The sequence below is a fragment of the Triturus cristatus genome, chromosome 6 (assembly GCF_964204655.1).
Source record: "Triturus cristatus chromosome 6, aTriCri1.1, whole genome shotgun sequence".
In the NCBI taxonomy this organism is placed as follows: Eukaryota; Metazoa; Chordata; class Amphibia; order Caudata; family Salamandridae; genus Triturus; species Triturus cristatus.
In genome coordinates, this window is record NC_140589.1 from 79,951,955 (window position 1) to 79,974,451 (window position 22,497).

Genomic DNA, 22,497 nt, shown 5'->3' on the forward strand with positions numbered 1-22,497 from the left:
TTGAATCTTCTTGCTAAACCTGTGTGGGCCGCTGCAGCTAAAGGAGAGCTGCCGCCGCTGAGAGCCCGCCTAAATCTGTATCTTCCAACCTTTCGCTGAATCTGTGTGGGCCGCTGCAGCTAAGAGAGCTGTCGCCGCTGAGAGCCCACCTGAATCGGTACCTTCGGACCTTCCGCTGAATCTGCATGGACCGCTGCAGTCGAGAGAGCGCTGTGGCCGCAAAGCGTCCACCGCGGTGCCCACCTTGTCGAGACCCTAAATTGTCCCGTGGGCCGCTGCAGCTAAGAGAGAGCTGCTGCCGCTGAGTGCCCACACCCTTTGCTACTGTGCACCATCGTGATCTGTTCCGTGGGCCGCCGCAGCCAAGAGAGAGCTGCTGCCGCTGAGTGGCCGCACCCTTTGCTACTAGGCACCATCGTGATTTGTCCCGTGGGCCGCCGAGCTGCTGCCGCTGAGTGCCCGTGTCCTTTGCACCATCGTGATTTGTCCCGTGGGCCGACGCAGCCAAGAGAGAGCCGTAGCCGCTGAGTGCCCACACCCTTTGCTACTGTGCACCATCGTGATTTGTCCCGTGGGCCGCTGCAGCCAAGAGAGAGCCATAGCCGCTGAGTGCCCACACCCTTTGCTACTGTGCACCATTGTGATTTGTCTCGTGGGCTGCCGCAGCCAAGAGAGAGCCCTAGCCGCTGAGTACCCACACCCTTTGCTGCTGTGCATCATCGTGATTTGTCCAGTGGGCCGCTGCAGCTAAGAGAGAGCTGCTGCCTCTGTGAGCCCACTACGGAGATGCATGACGAGAGTCATCGCCACCACCAGCCCGGGCTGCTGCAGCCGCGCGCTGCTGCCACTGAGCGCCCGCCTGCCCCTGAGTGCCTGAACCACTGCGATTGCACGCTGCGGACCTCAGCCTCCAAGACCTGTGGTCGCTGGGAGTTCGCCTGTCACCATCTCCGCTTCTTCCAGAAGCTGCGTGCTGTAGTCCATTCCAACGACAGGTACCTGGTGCGCAACGGGTCACATAGGCCCCGGCCCTGAACTTAGCCCGTGTCCCGCTTGGGATGAATACGTTATTGTCTCTTTTAGTCCCTACGGGTTGACGTGAATTATAGTTGTTGAAACGCTTCGAGAGTCTTTGAGTTAAACTGTTAGATAAAGATATTATTTTTTAATATCTACCTGAGTTGTGTCCTTTTGTGGTGTAATTACTGCCTCATTGTTCGTGGTCATAAACGCTTCACACACTGCCTCTGAGATAGGCCTAACTGCTAGTGCTACATTACCAGATGGTTGAGCAGGGGTTATCAAAGGGGGTAGCCCACTTGCCCTGACTTAGGAAGAAGGGTCCCTATTTGGACATTGGCGCTAGCCATGGCCAACTAGAGACCCTCATTTCTAACAGGGTGAACAAAGAAGATAGGCAGGATGATGTTCTGGCCTGAATGGAAAAGAGGGACAACTTTTGGCGGAAAAGAACCACGCATTCAGAGGACCAGTTTGTTTGGGCAAAAGGTTGTATAAGGAGGGTGCGCCGACAGCGCTTGTAGTTCGCTGACCATCCTGGCCCATAGTATGGCCACTAAAAAGGCAGTTTTGATGATCAGCAGCCTAAGAGGGCAATTGTGTAGATGCTCGAAGCACAAGTTACTTACCGTCGGTAACGATATATCTGAAAGAAACATTAGTTAGTTAAAGATTCCTTACCTTAGAATTACCCCGAGGCGTCAGACTGGATCCGGAACGTTTTTTCATCAGCAGCACCTCTGTGTGTCGGAAGGTGGTGTCGGTCGGCTCTGCCTTCGTCATGGTCGCCGGGATGACGGCGCGGTAGCTACTTAGACGCCGCCCTTGCGCGCTGACCTCAGTTCTGTACTCAACTTTCCGCGCCAGAAACGCAGAGCCATTCAAGACACTGACCATTAGTGCACAAAACTAGGGCCCTGAAAGAATGTCCTTAACCCTAGAAATCAGTTCACAGAATGGGGAGGATGGGTGGGGCGGTAAGGAATCTATAACTAACTAATGTTTCTTACAGATATATCGTTACTGAAAGTAAGTAACTTGTGCATCTGAAAGAAACAGGTTAGCTAAAGATTCCTTACTTTAGAATAGATACCCCAGCAATACCAACCCTGGTGGTAGGTCTACGAACCAAGATCACACCAGAAAATCCTGGAGAACAGAACGGCCAAAGAAGCAGTCTCTTTGGACTTGGCTTTCCAGGCAGTAGTGTTTGGTGAACGTGTGCAGCGATGCCCATGTGGCTGCCTGACAGATGTCATTCAGAGGCACCCCCTTCCCAAGGCAGTAGTGGCTGCCGTCGCCCTGGTGGAGTGAGAGCGTAGCCCGACTGGAGGCTACTTTTTAGCCAGAGAGTAACAAGCCTAAATACACAACATGACCCATAGAGAAATGGTGCGTTTGTGTACGGCCCGACCCTTCTTTGCACCCACGTAACCAACAAAAAGTTGATCATCCACCCGGAACTGTTTTGTGCGATCCGGATAGGAGCGCGCACGTTTTGGGTCCAGACGGTGGAGCCTCTCTTCCTCCTTTGAAGGATACAGAGGCGGAAAGAAGGTGGGCAAAGTAATGGTCTACCCGATGTGAAAGACGGTGACCACCTTAGGAAGGAAGGATGGATGGGTCTGGAGAACCACCTAGTCTGGATGAAGAGACAGGAAAGAAGGTTTAGAAGAAAGAGCCTGGAGCTCACTCAAAAGACGTAAAGGACAGTTATGCAGCGGCTCAAAAGGAGCACATATTTAATAGGTTAGCACAAGATTCAAGTCCCACTGAGGCAAAACAAAGGTGATTGGAGGAAAAAGATGCGCTAAGCCTTTCAGGAAACGGTTAAATACCAGGGACTTAAAAAGAGAAGGCTGATCTGGCAACCGAAGGAAGGCAAGGATGGCTGAAAGATAGCTCTTGATAGTGCCCAGAGCAGAGCCCTGCTGGGCTAAACAGAGCAGAAACAAGAGTACTTCAGAAAGAGGGGCAGAAGAAGGATCCACAGCCTTTGCTGTGCACCAGGCCACAAATGTGTTCCACCTGCAGGTGTATAACATCTTCGTGGAGGGACGCCTGACTGCCAAGATCACGTCACAGACTTTGGGAGGCAAGTTGAAAGACGTCAACTGCCGCCGCTCAATCTCCACGTAAGGAGGTGGAGACTGGACAGGTTTGGGTGGAGGACCATCCCCTGCTGCTGCAACAGAAGATCCTCCCGAAGAGGCACTCTGATTGGAGGATCAATGGCTATGTTGAACAGCTCGGGATACCAGACTCTTCGTGCCCAATCGAGGCCACAAGAATGACTTGGGCTCGTTCGCGTCTGATCTTCTTCAGCACTCTAGGCAGAAGTGGTATAGGCGGAAAGGCATACAACAGACTGCAACTCCACTCATGACAAAAAGTGTCTGCGAGCGAGTGCGGCCTTGGAAATTCCAATGCGCTGAATTGCTGACATTGCACGTTCTCTTCAGTGGCGAAAACATCTAACCAAGGCTCTACCCGCCTTTGAAAGAGACCTTGCACCACCTCCGAGTCAAGACACCATTCGTGATCCATCATGGACCTGTGGCTGAGTTTGTCCGTCCTGGCGTTCAGAGAACCTGCCCGGTGTTGAACCACCAAGGAAATGCCCTGATGTTCCAGCCATGTCCAGAGGCGGAGGGCCTCCTAACATAGGGTTCACGACCCCACCCTGCCCTGTTTGTTGCAGTACCACATGGCGGTGGTGTTGTCCGTGAACACCAGCACTACTCTTCCCCGGACAGAGGAAGGAATGCATTCAGTGCAAGACGAATGGCCCGGAGCATCAGAAGGTTGATGTGAAGCACGGACTCCGCTGGAGACCAGAGGCCTCTGATCTCCGCCTCTCCCAAGTGGCCGCCCCATCCCAGAAGGGATGCATCCGTCACCACAGTGTGGTCTAGCTGGGGAAGGGAGAGGGATCTGCCACTGACCCAATCCTGGTTTGTGAGCTACCACTGCTGTTGTTGAACAGTGCCCTCTGAGATCTGGACCCAATCGGACAGATCCCCTGATGTTTCGCCCACTGGAACCTCAGGTCCCACTGCAGAGCCTGCATATGCCACCTGGCATGATCGACCAGCAGGATGCAGGAGGCCATGAGGCCCAGCAGCCTCAGGGTCATTCTGACCGAAACCCAGGGTAGAGGCTGAAAGATCAGAATCATAGCCCGAATATCCCGGACTCGCTGTTCGGGAGGATAGACCCGAAACGGCGTCATGTCCAGAACCGCTCCGATGAAGAGGAGCTTCTGAGAGGGAATCAGGTGTGACTTCGGCACATAGATAACCCCAACAAATGCAGGTCAGGCGTAGTCTGGAGGTGGGAGGCGTCTGCCTGGGGCGAGCCTGCCTTTAACAGCCAGTCATCGACATAGGGGAAGACTGGAACCCCTGATTTGCGCAGATGAGCTGTGACCATCGCCATCACTTTTGTGAACACCTGAGGGGCACTGGTAAGGCCAAAGGGGAGCACGGTAAACTGAAAGTGCTTGTGGCTTACCGTGAACCGTAGGTAACGCAGATGGGCCGGCAGGACGGGGATGTGAAAATAAGCGTCCTGCAAGTCCAACGCTACCATCCAGTCTTGCCGGTCGAAGGCAGGCAAGACCTGAGAAAGCGTCAACATCTTGAACTTCTCCTTGATTGACGTCCATGAGGTCCAAGACAGGATGCAGGCCCTTGTCCTTCTTGGGAACCAGAAAGTAGTGAGAGTAACAACCACAACCTACTTGTGGGACAGGAATGCACTCGATGGCTCCCTTGGCCAGGAGAGCCGAAACTTCATTCTGGAGAAGGGCCAGATGATCCTCTGACATGCGGTGGTATGGCTGGAGGGGTAGTCTCGAAGGGGAGGGAGTAGCCCCTTCGGACTATTTGCAAAACCCACCTGTCCGACGTGATGGTGCGCCAGTTGGGGAGGTGATGGCGAATCCTCCCACCAATGGCGTTTGATGGACCTGAAAGGTCGGACTAGGAGGGTTTGGAGGCTTCTGCGGGAGGAAAGGAGGGGGTGGGGGGGGTGTTGGTGAACAGGCCCGCCCGCTGGCCCCCAGAACCACACCGGTTGTTTCCACATACCCGGCTGCGCGAAGGTTGGGTAACTTGCTGCGGCCTGTGGCTCTGGGTGGGACGTAGCGGGGCACCCCTTCTGCAGCCACGAAAGGGGCGAAAAGCAGACTGCGCCGGACGGGCGGATGCCCAAGGAGTTGGCCGTAACCCGCAAGTCCTTGAAGCATTCTAGGGCGTTGTCTGCTTTGTCGACAAAAAAGGCAACGGCCATCAAAGGGCATGTCCATCAAGGTGTTCTGGACATCCCCAGAAAAATCAGTGGACCTCATCCAGGTGTAGCGACGAAGCCGGCCGAGTGGATGCCCAAGGAGTTGGCCGTAACCCGCAAGTCCTTGAAGCGCTCTAGGGCGTTGTCTGCTTTGTCGACAAAACGGCAACAGCCATCAAAGGGCATGTCCATCAAGGTGTTCTGGACATCCCCTAAAAAATCAGTGGACCTCATCCAGGCGTAGCGACGAAGCGCTACTGACGTTGAAATGGTCCTGCCCAGAGAGTCGGTGGTGTCCAACCTACAACTGATTGTAAATTTTGCTGCATCCCTCCCGGCGGCAACAGCCTGGGAGAGCACTGCCCGTGCCTCCTCCGGACACTGAGGCAGCATTTGCGCCACCGTATTCCACACTGAGTGCGAATAACCGCCCAAGAGATATGCGGTGTTTACGGACCACACTCCTAAGCGGACGGAATAGAACATCTTCTTGCCAAGGTGCTCCAGCTTCTTGGATTCCCTTTCCGGAGGAGCATAGGGAAGGCGCTCTTGGAGGTAGAAGCAATCATCCTGTCCACGGGAGCCCCCGTGTTGGGCCTGGACCACATGCCCAAAAGGACGTCTGTGAGGGCCTCATTAAACGGCAGCAAGGGCTCCGAAGAGCTCGCAGCCGGTTGAAGCACCTCTTTCAGGAGGTTAATCCTGACCGCCACCGTAAGAAGCTCGAGGTTGAGAGCCTCGGCCGCCCTACGCAACACCACTGCATCTGACGCTCCCTCCTCCATAGCCACGGTAGGAGGAGACAACATGCCAAGGTCAAGAGGTGTCAAGACCACTGGCAACCCCCAGTTCCTCTCTCCATTCCTGCTCAGTGTCTATCTGGTCAGTTAAAGGGTCACCTGACCCCTGCCAGTCCTCCTCATTATTATCTGGGTATGATTGTTGTTGAAAAGGGACCCCAGGAGTGAACAGGGGCATAAAAACCCCACCTGGTGCCGGATCCGGCTTTGGATGACGCCGGTCCAGCTCCGTGCCCACGTTGGGATGGAGGCCGGGGTCGACGCCGGCCGGGGGAGCCGAATGCGGTAGTAGTGACATGAGGTGCGGCGCTGGTGGAGGCAGGGTTGGATTCGGATCCAACCCTGGATCCAAAGGGGGGGCTGGCTGCGAAGACCTAGGCCATCCCAACTGAGTCCGCGGGGCCCGAAGGGCGCGCCGGCGGGGTCAGTCCAGCCAAAGAGGGCATGCATCGCCTCGTACAACATACGAAGCTGGGCGGGGGTCGCTCCAGGTCCCGGAACAGGAGGGAAACTTGGAGTCGACCCTTCGGACATGTGCAGAGCCGTGGGAGAGGCACCACCTGCGTGCCTCATCGGATCGGCTGACCAACGAGAAGAAGTCGAAGAGCGACAATGCTTCTTCGACTTCTTCCTATGCTTCGACTTACCCGACCCAGAGTGCGAAGACTTTGATGATTTCGAACCGGAATGGTGATGGCTCTGCGACCCATCCCCCGAACTCCCTCTCGACCGGAACCTCTAACAGCATGGAGCAGACTGCCGGCATTCAAGCAGCTTTCGGGACCGCTTCCGCAAAGCCGTCGGCGCCATCGACCGACAGTCGGAGCACGACTTGGGGTCGTGGTTGCGCGCCACGCAAAACAGGCACATGCGTTGCGGATCCGTTACCGACATCAGTCGGTGACAGGAACCGCAGGCCTTGAAACCGGGCGTCCCTCGTGCACCTGAGACACGAAACGAGAAGTCGACAAAAGTTGAGGAAAAGTTAGTCAAAAATTGACTGAGGTACCGCTCTTCCCAGATCTGTGCTGGCTGGTGCGGAAGAAGAAAGAACTGACATCAGTGAGCGAGGGCGGCGTCTAAGTAGCTGCCGCAACGTCATCCCGGCGACCACGCCACCGGCGACAGACGCGAAGCCGACCAATGCCACCTTCTGACATGCAGAGGTACTGCTGACGAAAATACTTTCCGGATCCAGTCTAACGCCTGGGGGTAATTCTAAGGTAAGGAATCTATAACTAACGTGTTTCTTTCAAATTGGTGCATACATGAAAAACATCAGGACCAGGTTGAGGTCCCACTTAAGCATGATAAAAGGATTAGGTGGGAACTTATGTTGCAGACCTTCAGGAATCTAGCCAAAGAGGTGACTTAAAAAGTGAAGGTTGGTTTGGCAACTGCAAAAACACCTAGATGGCAGACAGGTAACCTTTAAGTGTGTCCAAATCAGAGCCCTGCTGGGCCAAAGACAGTGCAAACAATAACACTTTTGAGAGAGGTGCAGACAGGGGTTTAACGTTGTGAAAGGCACACCTTGATACAAAGTTTTCATAACAGCAGGTGTATATTATCCTGGTGGAGTGCCACCTGGCTGCCAGAATAACCTCAGAGTCTTGTGGAAGAAGGTTGAAAGCTGTCAACTTTTGCAGATCAATCTCCACGCATGGAGATGGAGGGTGCGCAGGTTCGGGCGCAGAACCCTGTCCTTTTGTTGCAACAGAAGACCCTCCCAACGGGGCAACTTGATCGGAGGACCAATGGTCATGCTCAGCAGCTCGGGATACCAGACTCTCCGTGTCTAATCTGGAGCCACAAGAATGACTTTGGCCCGGTTGTTCCTGATGTTCTTGAGAACTCTGGGCAGGAGTGTTATTGGCATGAAGGCATACATGATGCAAGAACTTCACTCGAAATGCTCGGGACAAAAAGCATCTCCCAGCGAAATTCACCTTGGAAACTCCAGTACACAGAACTGCAATATTGTGCGTTCTTTGACGTGGCGAACAGTTCTAAGCAAGGCTCTCCCCACTGCTGAAAAAGACCTTGCACCACCTCCTGGTGGAGACGCCATTTGTGATCCGCGAGGCATCTTCAGGTGAGTTCGTCCTACCTGGTGTTCAGAGAGCCCACAAGCTGTTGAACCACCAGGGAGATTCTCTCACATACCAGCCGTGTCCAGAGCTGTAGAGCCTCTTGACCCAGGGTCCACAACCCTACCCGCCCTGTTTGTTGCAGTACTACATGGCTACCTGCACTAGCCTTTCCTTGATCGCAGGAATAAAAGTTTTTAATGCCAAGCGGATCACCTGAAACTCCCACAGGTTTATGTGAAGCTTGAACTCCGCCCAGAGTTCTATGATCTCCACCTCTCCCAGATGGCCGCCCAAACCAGAAGTGACGCATCTGTCACTACAGTCAACTCTGGCAGGGGAAGGGAGAGGGGTCTGCCACTGACCCAATCGTGGTTCGTTAGCCACCACTGCAGGTCTTTTGCAGTTCCCTCCAAGATCTGGAGTATGTTGTAGAGATTGTCCTGGTGCTCTACCCACTGGGCCTTTAGGCCCCACTGCAGAGTATGCATATGCCAGTGTGCATGTATCACCAGCAGGATGCAGGAGGCCATGAGACCCAAAAGCCTCAGAGGCAGTCTCACCAAAATCCAGGATAGAGGCTGAAACATTGGTATCAAACTGGACATCCTAGACTCTCCGCTAGGGATGATAAGCCGAAACTGCACAGTGTTCAGAAAAGCTCTAATGAAAGGGAGTGTCTGAGAGGAAGTCGGGTGTGACTTTCGCATGTTGATAGTGAACCCCAAAGAGTGCAGGAGATTTGTCGTAGTCAGAAGCTGGGCGATGACTGCAGCGGGTGAGCTTGCCTTCAACAACCAGTCATCAATATAGGGGAAACATTGAAATCCCTGAGCTCCGCAGGTGAGCTGCGACCATCGCCATCACCTTGGTGAACACCTGAGGGCTGCTGGAAAGGCCGAAGGGGAGCACTGTGAACTGGAAATGCTTGTGGCCTACGGTTAACCCAGATAGCATCTGTGTATCTGGCAGGACGGGGTTGTAGAAATAAGCATCCTTCAAAGTCTAACGCTACCAGTCAGTCTCCCGGATCCAGGGCAGACAAACTTGGGCGATTGTAAGCATTCTGAATTTCTCCTTCTTCAACAAGAATTTGAGGAAGTGCAGCTCTAGAATAGGACGAAGTCCCCTGTCCTCCCTTGGCACCAGAAAATAGCGGGAATAGCAACCACAACCTACTTCAGCTGTGGGCAACCTCTCAATGGCTCCCTTGGCCAAGAGAGCCTACATTTCCAGATGAGTAGAAATTGGGTCTCTAGTTTGCAGAGGCTTGCACTCTGTTCAAGCAGGGACCAGAATCCTAGTCAGGGTAATCAGATACACGAGCTAAATTAACCTGTAGCTTGGCACAGAGCAGTCAGGCTTAACTGAAGAGGTAAGCTGTAAAGTATTGGTGCACATTTTAACTATAGTAACACAGTGAAGACACCCCAAAAATACTTTATACCAGTTTAGAACAATAGAGAATATTTATCTGAGTAAAGTATGAGTTACTTACCTTTGGTAATGATGTATCTGGTAGAGACGTTGTCTAGCCGCAGATTCCTTAACTTAGAATATCCACAGGCGTGAGACTGGATCTGGAAATTTTTTGCAGCAGCACCTCTGCGCAACAGGGAACAGCGCCACACGGCCCTGCCCTGACGTAGTCATCGTCCATGACGTCAGCGAGGTCATACAAGTCCCTCCCGGCGAGCTGACGTCAGTTTTCTTCGGAGAAACCTTTCCGCGGCACAACGCGGAGCCACCAACTAAAAACTGTGAAAGTATGGGAACAGTGTGCAAGGAATGAAAATTCTGTGAGAAAAGAAGGGGGGGGGGGGGGGTGGAAGGCCCCATCCTAAAGACAGAATAGACACCACTTTACAGAAATAAGGGGAGACTGTGAGAAAAGCCCCGCGAGCCAAACGGAGGCCCCTTCCCGAGTGCAACAAGGGAAGAACATCGCAATAGACAGAAACAGACCGATAGAGCCCTGTGGAACTGGGCTGTCCAGTAAGAACGGAACGCAGAAAGAACAGTCCACTGTAGGAAAAAAAGAGAAGACTGGCCTTTATCCTCTAAAACAAAAGAAGGGACAGAGCACAACCGACTATCAAAAGAATGACCATGAGGAGACCAGGACTCCGAGGCAGTAGAACAAACTGAAGGGAAGGGAACTGTAGAGTAAAACGACTGTCCTTTGAATGAAAGGTATCATAAAACAGAAAGTCCCCCAGCAGAGGTTAACTGTATATGAAGCACCCAGGGAAGTATAGTAACCTGAACCCCCTGAAAAGGCGGCCAGCGTAGAACACCACCAGAAAAGGTCCTCGCAGAACGGGGAGGCTGGGTGGGCGTTAAGGAATCTGCGGCTAGACAACGTCTCTACCAGATACATCGTTACCAAAGGTAAGTAACTCGTAAATCTGATAGAGACATCTAGCTGCAGATTCCTTAACTTAGAATAGATACCATAGCCATACCCCAAAGGGAGGCGGGTTCGCGACAGGAGAACAGAAAGCGCTAGGCATGTGATCCGGCAACAGGGTGACGGATAAAGAGGGACAACTGTGGCAGAACAGACCGACAGCAACCCCAGTAGCCCGAAGGGCAGAAGTCATAGGATAGAAGACATCCGACAACATGCCAGAATGGCGCCACACCATACCAGAATAAAAAATGACAGGCAGAACGGTATGATCCCTAGAAGAAAGTGAGAGAATAATCACTCTCCACTAAACGATGCACGAAAAGTGCATGAACCCAAGATTGGAATGTACTGGAAGAGAAGCAACCAGCGCCTAACAGACCAGGTATAAAAGGAGGCCGAAGTGCCAGTGACAAACGCACAAAGGAAAGCCAGAACCTGCACAATGCATTGGAGATAGCCAGCAGGACAAGAAGTTTGCCAAGCGTGTACCCAACCCCAAAAGGGTAAAGAGGGGCAATAGTTTCAACCCCTAACCCGCTGAAGCAGGCAGGATATGCCACTGGCAGACGACGGTAATAGAGGCAATAAGTGGCGTACACATGAACAGAAGAGCGCCCGACCGGACAGCACAAAGCCAGAAGGAGGAACAACCACCACATCGACTTGCTGACAGTAACTAATGACCACAGGCAGCAGAAAAACTGTCCCACAGGCGTAAGACTAACACGAGTAGGCAACTGTGAGGGGAGAGGCCAAAAACGCCAAGTTAACAATTGGCGGAAAGAGTCTCAAAATCCAAGACCAACACTCCAAAAGGCACGGACAGTGTCGAACACCAAAAAGCATGGAAACACCTGGATTTGAACATGTAACCTTCAGGTTGGGAGTCAGAGACCTTAACCACTAGGCCACTGTCTCCCTCTTTAAAGAGAGCATGTGACCCTAGGAAACACTCCAGGAAGTGGGTCAAGCAGGAACCAAGGTAACCAGTATGTAGGCATAACGTATATGCCGAACCACACCTAGCACATTGAGGAGCAGGCAGGAGCCAGTGACAAAGAGGATACCATGAAACCCCCAAAAGAGATGGATAACCATGGCGAAAGCAGATGGCACGTACCAAAGAAAAACATAGAATACCGTACAACGGACATTCAATAGGCGCATGGAGCCCACATCATCTCCAGGCCCTGGGAGATAAGCAAGGCTATATTATAGCGTACAAGTACCCCACATGGAGTATGTATGCCCCGGACAATGGGGGACACCTCTTAGGGCAAAAAAACAGGTTAAAAAGAATGCAGCAACAAACCAAACCCATGAACAGAGTCCCGGGCCGTAATGATGTTAACAAGCAGAACTAACAGCTGAAAGCCACAAGCAGAGGACACAGCAACCTGTGAAGCACAGCCTCAGAAGGCCAACAGGCAACGGAAAGCAAAATGCATCCAAAAGACGCTAATAAAAGGGTAAACACCCTTGACAGCATAAAAGAAGACATAAGGTTAACTGCTTATGTTAAACACAGAGCGTATGTAGAACACAGAGCGCATCTAACGGAAGCGAAAAGAAAGGGTACCAACAGGGCAGAAGTAGGCCGAGCCAAAACACAAAGTATTTAAAGACCGAAGGGCTGCACTAGTGGATGCAAATACATTCCTTCCCCGGGATTCAAGCCAGCTGGACTCCCGAGAGGAAGGAAGCGTGAAAGGGGGCAGAGAAAGAAAGGCAGTCTGTAACACGAACCCCTGCGCATCAGGGTGCACAACAAAACAGACCGGGTTATGTGGAGCTGGGCGGTAGTGGTGCAAACTGAACGCGCCACCGGATCACTTGAAGAAGGGCAGACCCAGGTACCCAAGACAAAGGGGTATAGGGTGGTTGCATATTCAAGATTTGGGCGGCCGAAGAGACTACTCTCAAAAAAGCCGCACCAGCCTCAGTAGCCCTCTGTGGAGGTGAAAACAGCTCATCAGTGGGGGAGGGTTGTAGGCTGACCCTCCCCAGACACCGAGGGTGCACCCAATGCCCCATGGAAGGAAGCCCCATGGAAGAATGAGGATCCTGACGGGGCTCCTGGGAAGGCGAAGAGCCTGCTGGGTTTGGGAGCTCCTGAGGGGGCTCCACAAATTCCAAGGGGGGCATTGGTAACACTAGCTCCGGCGACGCCGGGCGGGAGGGCGGAGCCAAACTCCCTCCAGAGGCCTCCATAGAAGAATCCAGAGCGTGTTCCGATTACGGAGAAAGGAGCGGAGGTGAGCCTCCGGCGCCGACCCCAGCTCCGGACAGGCATCCAGAGCGTGCTCCGAGTCCGGAGAAAGGAGCGGAGGCGGAGCGAAGCCTCCGGCGCCGGGACGGCGCCGACATCAGCTCCGGTCAGGCTGCCGCCTGCCCAGAAGGCTGGGGTGTGCTCAAGTCAGGGCTATGAGCACGGGCAACCACCTGCAGTGTCACAGGGAGCCCCGCGGGGCTATGCAGCGGAGCAGAGGTGCCATGGAACGAAGAGGGGGACCCAGGAGGGCCACACCCTAACGACCCCACGTGGAGCGTAGAGGGGGACCCAGCCGGGCCGCGCCCTAACGACACCACATCTCCGACGGTACTGGGAGGCAAGGTCTCAATCTGCGCCAGGGACAAACCCGCAGGCGAGTTCGTCGGAGCCCCCTCAAGAGGCGGAGGTTCCCAGGACGCCCCAGGAACGGGAGAGGATCCAAGGGAGGTCTGCAAGGCCATAGGATAGGCCTCCATTTGGGCCCGAGTCGCCCACACACCCGGAAAGGGTGGACGATCGTCAGGAGCGCTAGTCCGGAAAGTTCCAGGAACCAGAGCACCTGACAACAGAAGAAGGTGAGGTCGATGATCTAGGAGACAAGCGCCTCAACTTACCAAGTGGAGAACGACGGCCCCGGACCCCAGAGGGCGATCGATGGCGGAACCGAACAGTAGAGGGACCTGCAGTCGACGACGAGGCCGGGGGGCGAGACGACTCTGACCGGGACAGCCGCGCCGAAAGAAGCTTCATACGGCGCTCCCACCGACGCTTTGTTTTCAGACGTTGGCAGGCTTCACAGTCCGTGGAGTCATGGTGCTCGCCCAGACACCACATACAAATAAGATGCGGGTCTGTCGCGGACTACTGCCCGCGAACAAGACTTACAAGATTTGAAGCCCGAAGGCATCGCACACTGTTCCCGACGCGAAGCATCGAAAATGAGGCCTGAATACAGGCCAGTGGAGCTCACTCCGGATCCGCGTTGCACGCGGAAAAGAAGGAAACTGAAGTCAGGGCGGGGTCGTGTGGCGCCGTCCCCCGGCACGCAGAGGTGCTGCTGCAAAAGATTTCCAGATCCAGTCCCACGCCTGGGGATATTCTAAGTTGAGGAATCTGTGGCTAGATGTCTCTATCAGACCAAAACAACAAAAATCCAGTAAGTAGAACTTGGGATATGAATAACTGCAATGAGGTGGTTTAAAGTGAATAGTGCTTAGGGGTTACTTGAGGTATTGTTGAACTGGGGTAAATCAAAAGGTTTCAGGCCAGATGGAGGACAGACTGGCTACAGGACCCACGCAGGGCCCGCTGAAAATGTACCTTGGGTGGAGCAAGCATCAGCGTCAAAGTCTTGATGCCTCGGTTTGGATTCACACAGTCGGGCCCATGCGTCATCATCGAGCCTCACACCCGGGTCCCGCACTATCGAACCCTTTAAAATGCAGGTGTTGCATCAACAGCGAGGCGTGCAGGGATGTCATCGGATCGGCGCTGCATTGGAGTCAAACCTCGCAGGAATATCTCTGGATCGATGCTGCGTCGAACCTCGCAGTCGGGACCCACGTTGTCATTGAGCCACGGAGGGAAGGCCATGAATTTGCAAAGTTGTCACTATGTGTGCTTTTTGCAGGGAAACAGCTGCAGAACCCGCTTTCAAGGCCCAGGACTGGATTGCTGGTTTGGCACTTCTTCGCAGAACAGGACTTACAGTTGGCAGAGTCCAGCAGCTGAAGCATAGTTGAAGGGAGTCTTTGATGGCCCTGAGAATTCAAGAACAGGGGGCAAGCCAGCAAGCCCTTGGGGAAACCTGGGTTCAAGGATGTAGAGAGCAAGTTCAGTCCTCCTCACACCAGGCAAAAAGCAGCAGGCAGCAGCGCAACACAGTAAAGCAGATAGCAAAGTGGCAGTCCTTCCTACATCACAGCAATAGGCAGGCAGCTGGCCAACACAACAAAGCAGGTAGCAAAGTGCCAGTCCCGCCTTCAGCATAGCAGCTCTTCTCCCTGGCAGAATGTCCTTGGTTTTAGAAAAGTTCTGATTTGGTGGTGTCAGGGGTCCAGTAGTAAATCCCAATTGTGCCTTTAAAACGGGAAAGGTGTCAAAGAGGCGTTTGAAGATCACAAGGTGCCTGCCTTTCCTGTCCTGGATCCAGACTCACTACAGGGGGGTATGAAGCATGTTGTGTGGGGACTGGTACAGCCCTAATTCAGTTGCAAGCGTCAGCTCCTCCCTCCTACTCTAGCTCAGGAAGGCCCATCAACCTGGCGATGGGCCATCAGGATGTGAATGTCACACCCCAGCTTACCTGTGACTGTCTAGAGGGAATGCACAAAGTCCAGCTGTCACTCAACCCAGATGTGTATTCAGAGACAGGCAGAGGCACAGGATGGTTAAAGTAAGAAAATGTAAACTTTGGCATTTTCAGACTTACAACTTAAAATCCAACTTCACCATACGTTGTGATTTTAAATTGTGAGTCCAGAGACACCAAACTCCAAATCTTCATCTCTTCCCAATTGGAAATTACGCTTAAAAGATGTTTTAAGGCAACCCCAATGTTAACTAATGGGAGAGATAGGCCTTGCAGTAGTGAAAAACGAATTTGATACATTTCACTACCAGAACATGTAAAACTCAAGAGATACATGTCCTACCTTTTAACTACACTTCACCCTGCACATAGGGATGCCTAGGGCCTACCTTAGGGGTGACTTAGATGTATTAGAAGGAAAGGTTCGGTTAACTTGCCAGGTCAAAATGGCAGTTTAAAACTGCACACACAGGCTCGGCAAGGGCAGGTCTGAGGCATGTTTACAGGGCTACTAAAGTAGGTGGCATAATCAGTGCTGCAGGCCCATAGACGAGCATCCCGCTTGATCTGAGATCCCTTGATCGCCTTCAAACCAATGAAAGATGCCAATTAAAACAGGGTGAGTCATGGTCCAATACCTCTGCCCTCCAACTTGTCTTACTCCTTATGGAACTCACTATGACAGACACTTCTATCACCCTTAGGCTGTCACTCCCCTCCATGTCCTGATGAAGAACCGCTACGACATTTCAGCCTTGTCAGGGTCGAAACGTCGACGACTCCACATGGTTCAGACCAATCAAGTCGATAGTTCTATAGCAACTTCCACAGCTACCAGAGTCATTGTTTTGTCCTTAATCTCTGGCTATCGTCATTTACTTTCCCTTGTAAATATTGTATATTCATTCAACTTGTATATACCATATGCACTGCACTTTTGTCACTGAGCACTAAAATGTCACGTTAACACACATCACGGTTCATGTAACCCTGTTTCGACAGTCTTTTTGACAGTTTGCAATATAAAAAAGTATATATAAATGCCGTAATTTATATAGACATCAAATATACTTTTTAGCCAGTTTCCTTGTCGGTGTTCCACAATACATATTTTTTTCTCTCAATCAATGAGTTTGTTTGAGATTGAAAGCATGATTTCTACTTTAGATAAAGTAATTACTCACTGATTGTTCTGGTAACTTAAAAGGAATAGTTTTACCCCCGACAGAACCATTGTTGTTATTACATATCCATACCCAGGTTCTGAGGGACACAGGGTTACCCCATTATTGTTTACTTTAAAAAATGGTAGGGCATAAACTTTCCGAATGATTTGAAGCACCCACTTGTTGGATGTTATCGCTGACCATTGGAGCAGATGGTGCCGGATTCTGCCGCCAATGGGATAGCTGTGCTGGATGGATGGCATACTAAAGAGTTTCTAAGGCTCCAGTATCTGGGGGGAGAGTCACCAGACAGCACCCTGGGACTGGCTGCCAAAGCCCTCTCCTTAAAAGGGCTGGGTAGGCTGTTGGACTGAGAATGGCTGGAATTGCAGGTGCCCATAATTACCCCTTACATGGCTATGGCAGGGGTGAAAGGACTGCTGCTGTGGATGGGTTGAATAGAAAAGGCCAAAGGATCTGGCAGTGACCCTGTTCTCGCGTAAGCGTTCGAGCACCCCATTAGCCTTGTAGCCAAATAGGCGGAAGCCATCAAAGGGCATGTCAGCCAGTTAAGAGTAGAAATCCACTGAAAACCCAGTAAACCATAACCAGGCGTGGCAACGCAGCACCACCATAAAAGCCATGGCTTTAACAAGAAAGTCCATGGTGCCCAGTCCGTACTGGATGGCGAACTTTGCTGCATAGCTGCTGTCCACCAGATCTTGGTTGAGGATGGCGCATTCTTCCTCGGGAAGCATGAGAAGCAGCTGCGCAACTGAATCCTACAATGCATGGGAATATCACCCAAGAGACATGCAGTGTGAACCGACCACAGGACAAGACTGGTGGAAGAAAATATGTGGTTCCCAAAGGTGTTCAGTCTCTTGGATTCCCTCTCCGGTGATGTGGTAGGGAATGCACTTGGGTTGACCTTGGTTGTGGAGGCCTACCCAATCGGGCTCTCCCGGGAAAAGTGCTATGAAAGGAACGCTGTGCTTCTTGGTGTGGGGCGGTGCCGATAGACAATCATTCGTGCTCCGGAGCCTCTGTGAAAGGTTTTGTCCAGGCCCCCAGGAGCACGTCTGTTGGAAAGTGCACTTTCTTTGCATGGTTTCCCCCCCATTATTGCCTGACATCTGATGCAACCCGACTTGATGTGCCCCGGGTCCCTGCCAATCAAGTTCACAGGGCTTGTGTTCTTTCCCAAAATTGTACCTTTGTATCCACAACTGGTACATACCTGGCCACTGGCACGCCCCTTGTAAAAGGTGCCATGAGTACCAAGGGCACTGTGGCCAAGGAAGGCATCTGAAGGCTGCAGCACCTATTGTGTCACCCTTCGAGGCCCTGCACCTTAATCCACATGCTCTGCCACAAGCAGACTGCATGTTTTGGTGCAGAAAAAAATGAAGGGTTGACATGGCATGCACCCCTGCGTGCCATGCCTGCAATCCACTGCCTAAGGCTTAGGTAAGTCACCCCTCTAGCAGAGTGCACTAGTCCTAAGGTGAGGGTACAGACGCACGAGCCGTGTACTCCTACAGTGTCTAAGTTCATTGAGAGACATTGTAAGCGTAGTAAAGCCATAAAGAATATATGGTCTGGGAGTTGGTCCATAATGACTTTACTAAAAACTGGGCAGTTTGGTAGCAAACGTCTCAGCGCATTATACCCACACTGATGCAAGTGTGCGATTTAATGTAAAATGCACTCAGATGGCATCTTAGAGATGCCCCCTGAAAATCGACCATACCTCGTGTGGTTACTGAATGGCTGCCCGCCATTGCCACCACCAGACAGGTTTCTGGACCCCTGGGTAGAGGGCCTCCGCTCTCTGGGTCCAGAAACAAAGCCCATCCTGGGCAAATGTGTTATGCCTCCTCCCCCAGGATAGACTGCGCCCAAGAAAGGGGAAGCTTAAAAGACCAGCTGCCTTCGGACAGTGTCCCTGCCTTTTGCTGGCCCCAGCAACTGGCTCTAATCGTTTCTGACTCCCACTTGGGCGGGAGAATCAGTGGCAAATCCAAGTTAGGAAGAGAAGTGTGCTCACCATTGCCAATTCCATCCCTCAGTTGACGGAAGCAAGGTGAAGCACACATCTCAGTCCCCTCCATCTTGAAGATGAGGGAAAACAACCAATTAGGAAGATGATCATGCCCCCTCCCATGGGAGGGTAGCATAATAGGGGGTGTCCCCACCCCAAGGAAGGGACCCATTAGTCCCAAACTACAAACCACTTTAACGCTTCTATATTTTCTATTTAGGGCAACCCTGAAAGCATGCCTCCTCAGATTCGAGGAAAAGAGAAGAAGGACCGAAGAGCCACACTGACCCAGGAAGAAACTGAGTACACCAAGTGACTTGGCCCCAGCCCTATCAGCCTGTCCCAACCACGACCTGCCTACAGCAAAGAAACCGGTGTGTCCCATAGCAGCACACCTCCAGAGCCCGGAGGACCTGCACTGCACTCAACTAACAGACTTTGTTTCCCATGATCACAGGATTTACTCAAACCAAAGACTAACTGTCAGAGTCCGGACTCCGCGATTCTGCACCTGGCGGACAGCCCGAGATCGAGTGGGTCCATAATCCAAAGAGGTGCCCTGGCGATCCTACGTTGAAATCCTGTGACCCCTGACCTCCCACAAGCTTCAAAACAAAACCTGCAGCCTTTACTTCCAGGGCCCCCCCCCTCCCCCCGACCAAAGACGGTAAGCCCCGACCAAAGACGGTAAGGCACCGCTCCCTTGATCAAAGCGGTCCAGGAACTCAGACCGCGTCTGTCCGATGGACGCCGACTGCGACTGAATGCAGCCTAAGGAAACCGACGCCTAAGACACCCCAGCCCTCGACGCCTTCCCAGCCTTGGGTGGCGCAACCGACTGTGTCCAAGCCTCCTCCCAGATCCCCAGTAGCCTTCCCAGGCGTGGGTCACCTCCAAGAAGTCCTCCCAACCGAGCGTGCAACTTTCCGAAACCAACGGTCTCCACTGAAAAGCCGAGGGACAGCAACGTCTGCTTTACCTCCTGCACCCGGCCACCTCGGTGCTGCTGGCGGTGCTGTTTTTGTGTCGGTCATTGGTCCCTGCAGTGCCGACCGCAAACTTAGGAGCTTTGCTCCGACACTGAAGTGGCCTGCTTGCTAGCAGACCCCAACCAAAGGTCTCCCTTAGCCCGTTGGCTAACGTTGGGCCCCTGCACTCTGCACCCGACCGCCACAGTGACGCTGGTGGTGTAACTAGAGTGTCCACTTGGATCTAACCCCGAAACCTCAACCTCCGAGTTCGATAACCATTTTTCCTTCCGTAGGGACTCATAGTATGAGACTTTGGGCCTAGAAAGTATTCTATGTAGAACTACTAATGTATGGCGAGAAGTGAGCACTATTGTAATGTAATCTGAAAGTAATCAAAGAGCATTTACTGTGTAATGCCAAGTATTCTGAAAAGTGATATCAGCCTGTAACTGTTACAATTACACAAACAACTGCATTTCCTTGAACAGTTGTGTATTTGAAAGTACTTAGTAACCTACCTGTACCATGTCCTGCTTGGTTATAGAAATAAACTACAAGTATACCTTTTTTATACCTACCTAATTGGTCTGGATTCTGTCTCTGAGTGTGTGCCATCAACCTTGATCGAGTAAATACAGTAAATGCTTAACACATCCTCCTGGTAAGCCTGACTGCTCGACCACACTACCACAAATAGAGCTGTTAGTGATTATCTAATTTAGCCTCTGCTATACCTCTGGGAATCCCCTGGACTCTGTGCACACTATATCTTACTTTGGTATGGTATATGAAGAGCCAGCTTCCTACAACGTACATTAGACTTCATTAAAGGGGAGCATGGGTTCAGATGAACATGCCCCAGGTTAAAGCACCTCTTTCAAGAAGTTAGTCTTGACATTTATGACCCACAGCTGGAGATGAAGGACCTCTGCTGCCCTGTACATCACGCTGGCAAGGGATGAGCCTTCCATCGAAACCTGGGCCAGAGGAGAAACCATACCAGAATCTGGAGAGGTATCTAGCGCACTGACATCACCCAGCTTCTGATACCAGTTGTCATCATCAGGGTCCTCGAAGGGACCAATCACCTTCTATCACCTTCTTTGGTAAGTCCACAGGATAGGGTGACCTAGACGATACCAGCAGCGACGTCGAATCGCTGTCAAACATTACGATCGGCTAGTTCCTGGGAGGGATTGAGCCAGGGTGAGTCGAGGCACCCATGTTGGCGTCAGTCCGGATCCAAGGGTAGATCCAGCGAATTCACCTGGCGTCGAGGGCGAACCCGCCGATGGTAACCCAGCGGGGTCACCTCTTGGCTCCTTGGGGCCAAGGTCGCTCCAGAGTGTGTCAGTGGCCCGAAAATGCCACGCACAGTACTGTCAATTTCCATTAACTGTACAGGCATCACTCCGGGGAACTCCGGGTAGCGTGGAGCATGTCTGGGCAGCGGCTTTGCAGGTGGAGTGTGGGAGCATGGACCAGAAGCACAGTGTTTTGCGAGCGAGATTGAATAACGCTTCAACTTCTTTTTCTTGTGCTTCTTTCGACTTACCCGACTTGGAAGAAGTAGTCTTGGAGCCCAATGGCACCTTCTGTGGGAATGAATCCAAGCACGACCCTGTAAGCGGCACAGAGAATAGGACAGAGAACTGCATGGAGCATTCTTCTGCTGCGCAGCCTGGAGTTTCAGCACCCGCTCATGAATCGCCTTGGGGTGCATCACCTTGCACATGGGGCAGTCCTTGGTGTGGTGACCAGATCTTAGGTGCTAGAGGCAGACCAAGAGGGGATATGAGACAGACATCTGCTGGTGAATCTCCCCACAAGGCTTAAACACAGTAGGTTTGGAAGGGACATGTCCCATGCACACTTTGAGCAACAGCTCAAAAAAGGGTCAGCAAAACGTCTCAAAAAGGGAACAAATGAAACTCATATCCGCATGTGGGGATGCGCCTACATCGACAACACGACGTCACTTCCCGCACACAGCCGAACAACATCCCCTACCGGCGTGCAGCAGTACCGCGCTGTTGGCATGGAACAAAAGGTGCCTATATAAGCACTGCAACGTCACTTTTGACGGCAGAATCAGCGTGCAGAGGTACTGCTCAAGATCTTCTGGTTCCAGTCTGACGCCTGGGGAATTGTCTATGGTGAGGAATTTGTATTTAGGAATCTCTATCAGAAATAAAGAAAAATGAGTATCAGTTCTTGTAAACTCAAGACTCTCTTAGCCCTCTACTTAGTCCGTACAGTTAAAAACTAATGGCATATTGACTAAGAACAGAAATATAAGTCACAAATATGAACCAGTGCCTGAAATAATGAACATTGATAAGCATTTCAATTAATATCTATTATGGTACAATATCATACAAGCTGAACAAACAATAGTATTTATTTTAATCTATTTTCCTAGCATCCTCTTTATAAAGGTCATTAGCTTACTGAAATGGTGCAACTGAATCAAGAGGAAGTTCGAAAGTAGACGCCTTATTTTTCATGTTATAGAAAAATTTCTTTTTGTGGCTTTTGCTAAACGCCATCGTCCAAGGATCTGGAAGAATGAAAAAAGAAAAAGGAGAGAAAAATAGTGTGGATTGAGATGTCAAGTTGAATAATGTAAACATGCATTGTTTTTCGCAATTTGCGCTTCATAAAGGCAGTCCAGGGAATTCCGTTCAACACTCACTATAACAGTGTAAGTTATGAAACTTGATACACTAACATTGTCAGTTCTAACAAGCCACATGTGAAAGTATGAGTTTGTGGAAGTGTGCAGAAGCTGCATCATGGTTTGGTAACTTTTATTCAGATCCTGGATTGGAAGTAAGAGTTTGGATGAAAATGTCACCATATTCTGCTTTTAGTAATTAATAATTGCATGGTTGTGTAAACAAAGACATGGTGACTTAGTAACAATGCACAGCCATAGCCATAGCCATAACTCATTTCCATCCACCAGGCCATCAAACATTTGGGGACAGATCTCTACACTTACACAGATTATCACCCTGGAACCCCAACTCACACATCTCGAAAGAGGAAATAAAACATTCTCAGCGACCATGAAGACATATCAATTTCAACCAGCTAATGACGAAGAGTTTGACACTA

At 51.6% G+C, this 22,497-nt stretch overlaps 1 protein-coding gene across 2 annotated transcripts in view; it reads right to left on the reverse strand.

Annotated features, from left to right (window-relative positions):
- Nucleotides 1-22,497, reverse strand: part of LOC146813792 (cap-specific mRNA (nucleoside-2'-O-)-methyltransferase 1-like) — a 946,504-nt gene that overhangs the window by 16,744 nt on the left and 907,263 nt on the right. For both annotated transcript variants that reach the window (XM_085610255.1, XM_085610254.1), the window contains one exon: nucleotides 21,829-21,937. In XM_085610255.1, coding sequence (XP_085466381.1) covers nucleotides 21,829-21,937 — 109 coding nt within the window. The remainder of the gene's footprint in view (nucleotides 1-21,828; nucleotides 21,938-22,497) is intronic.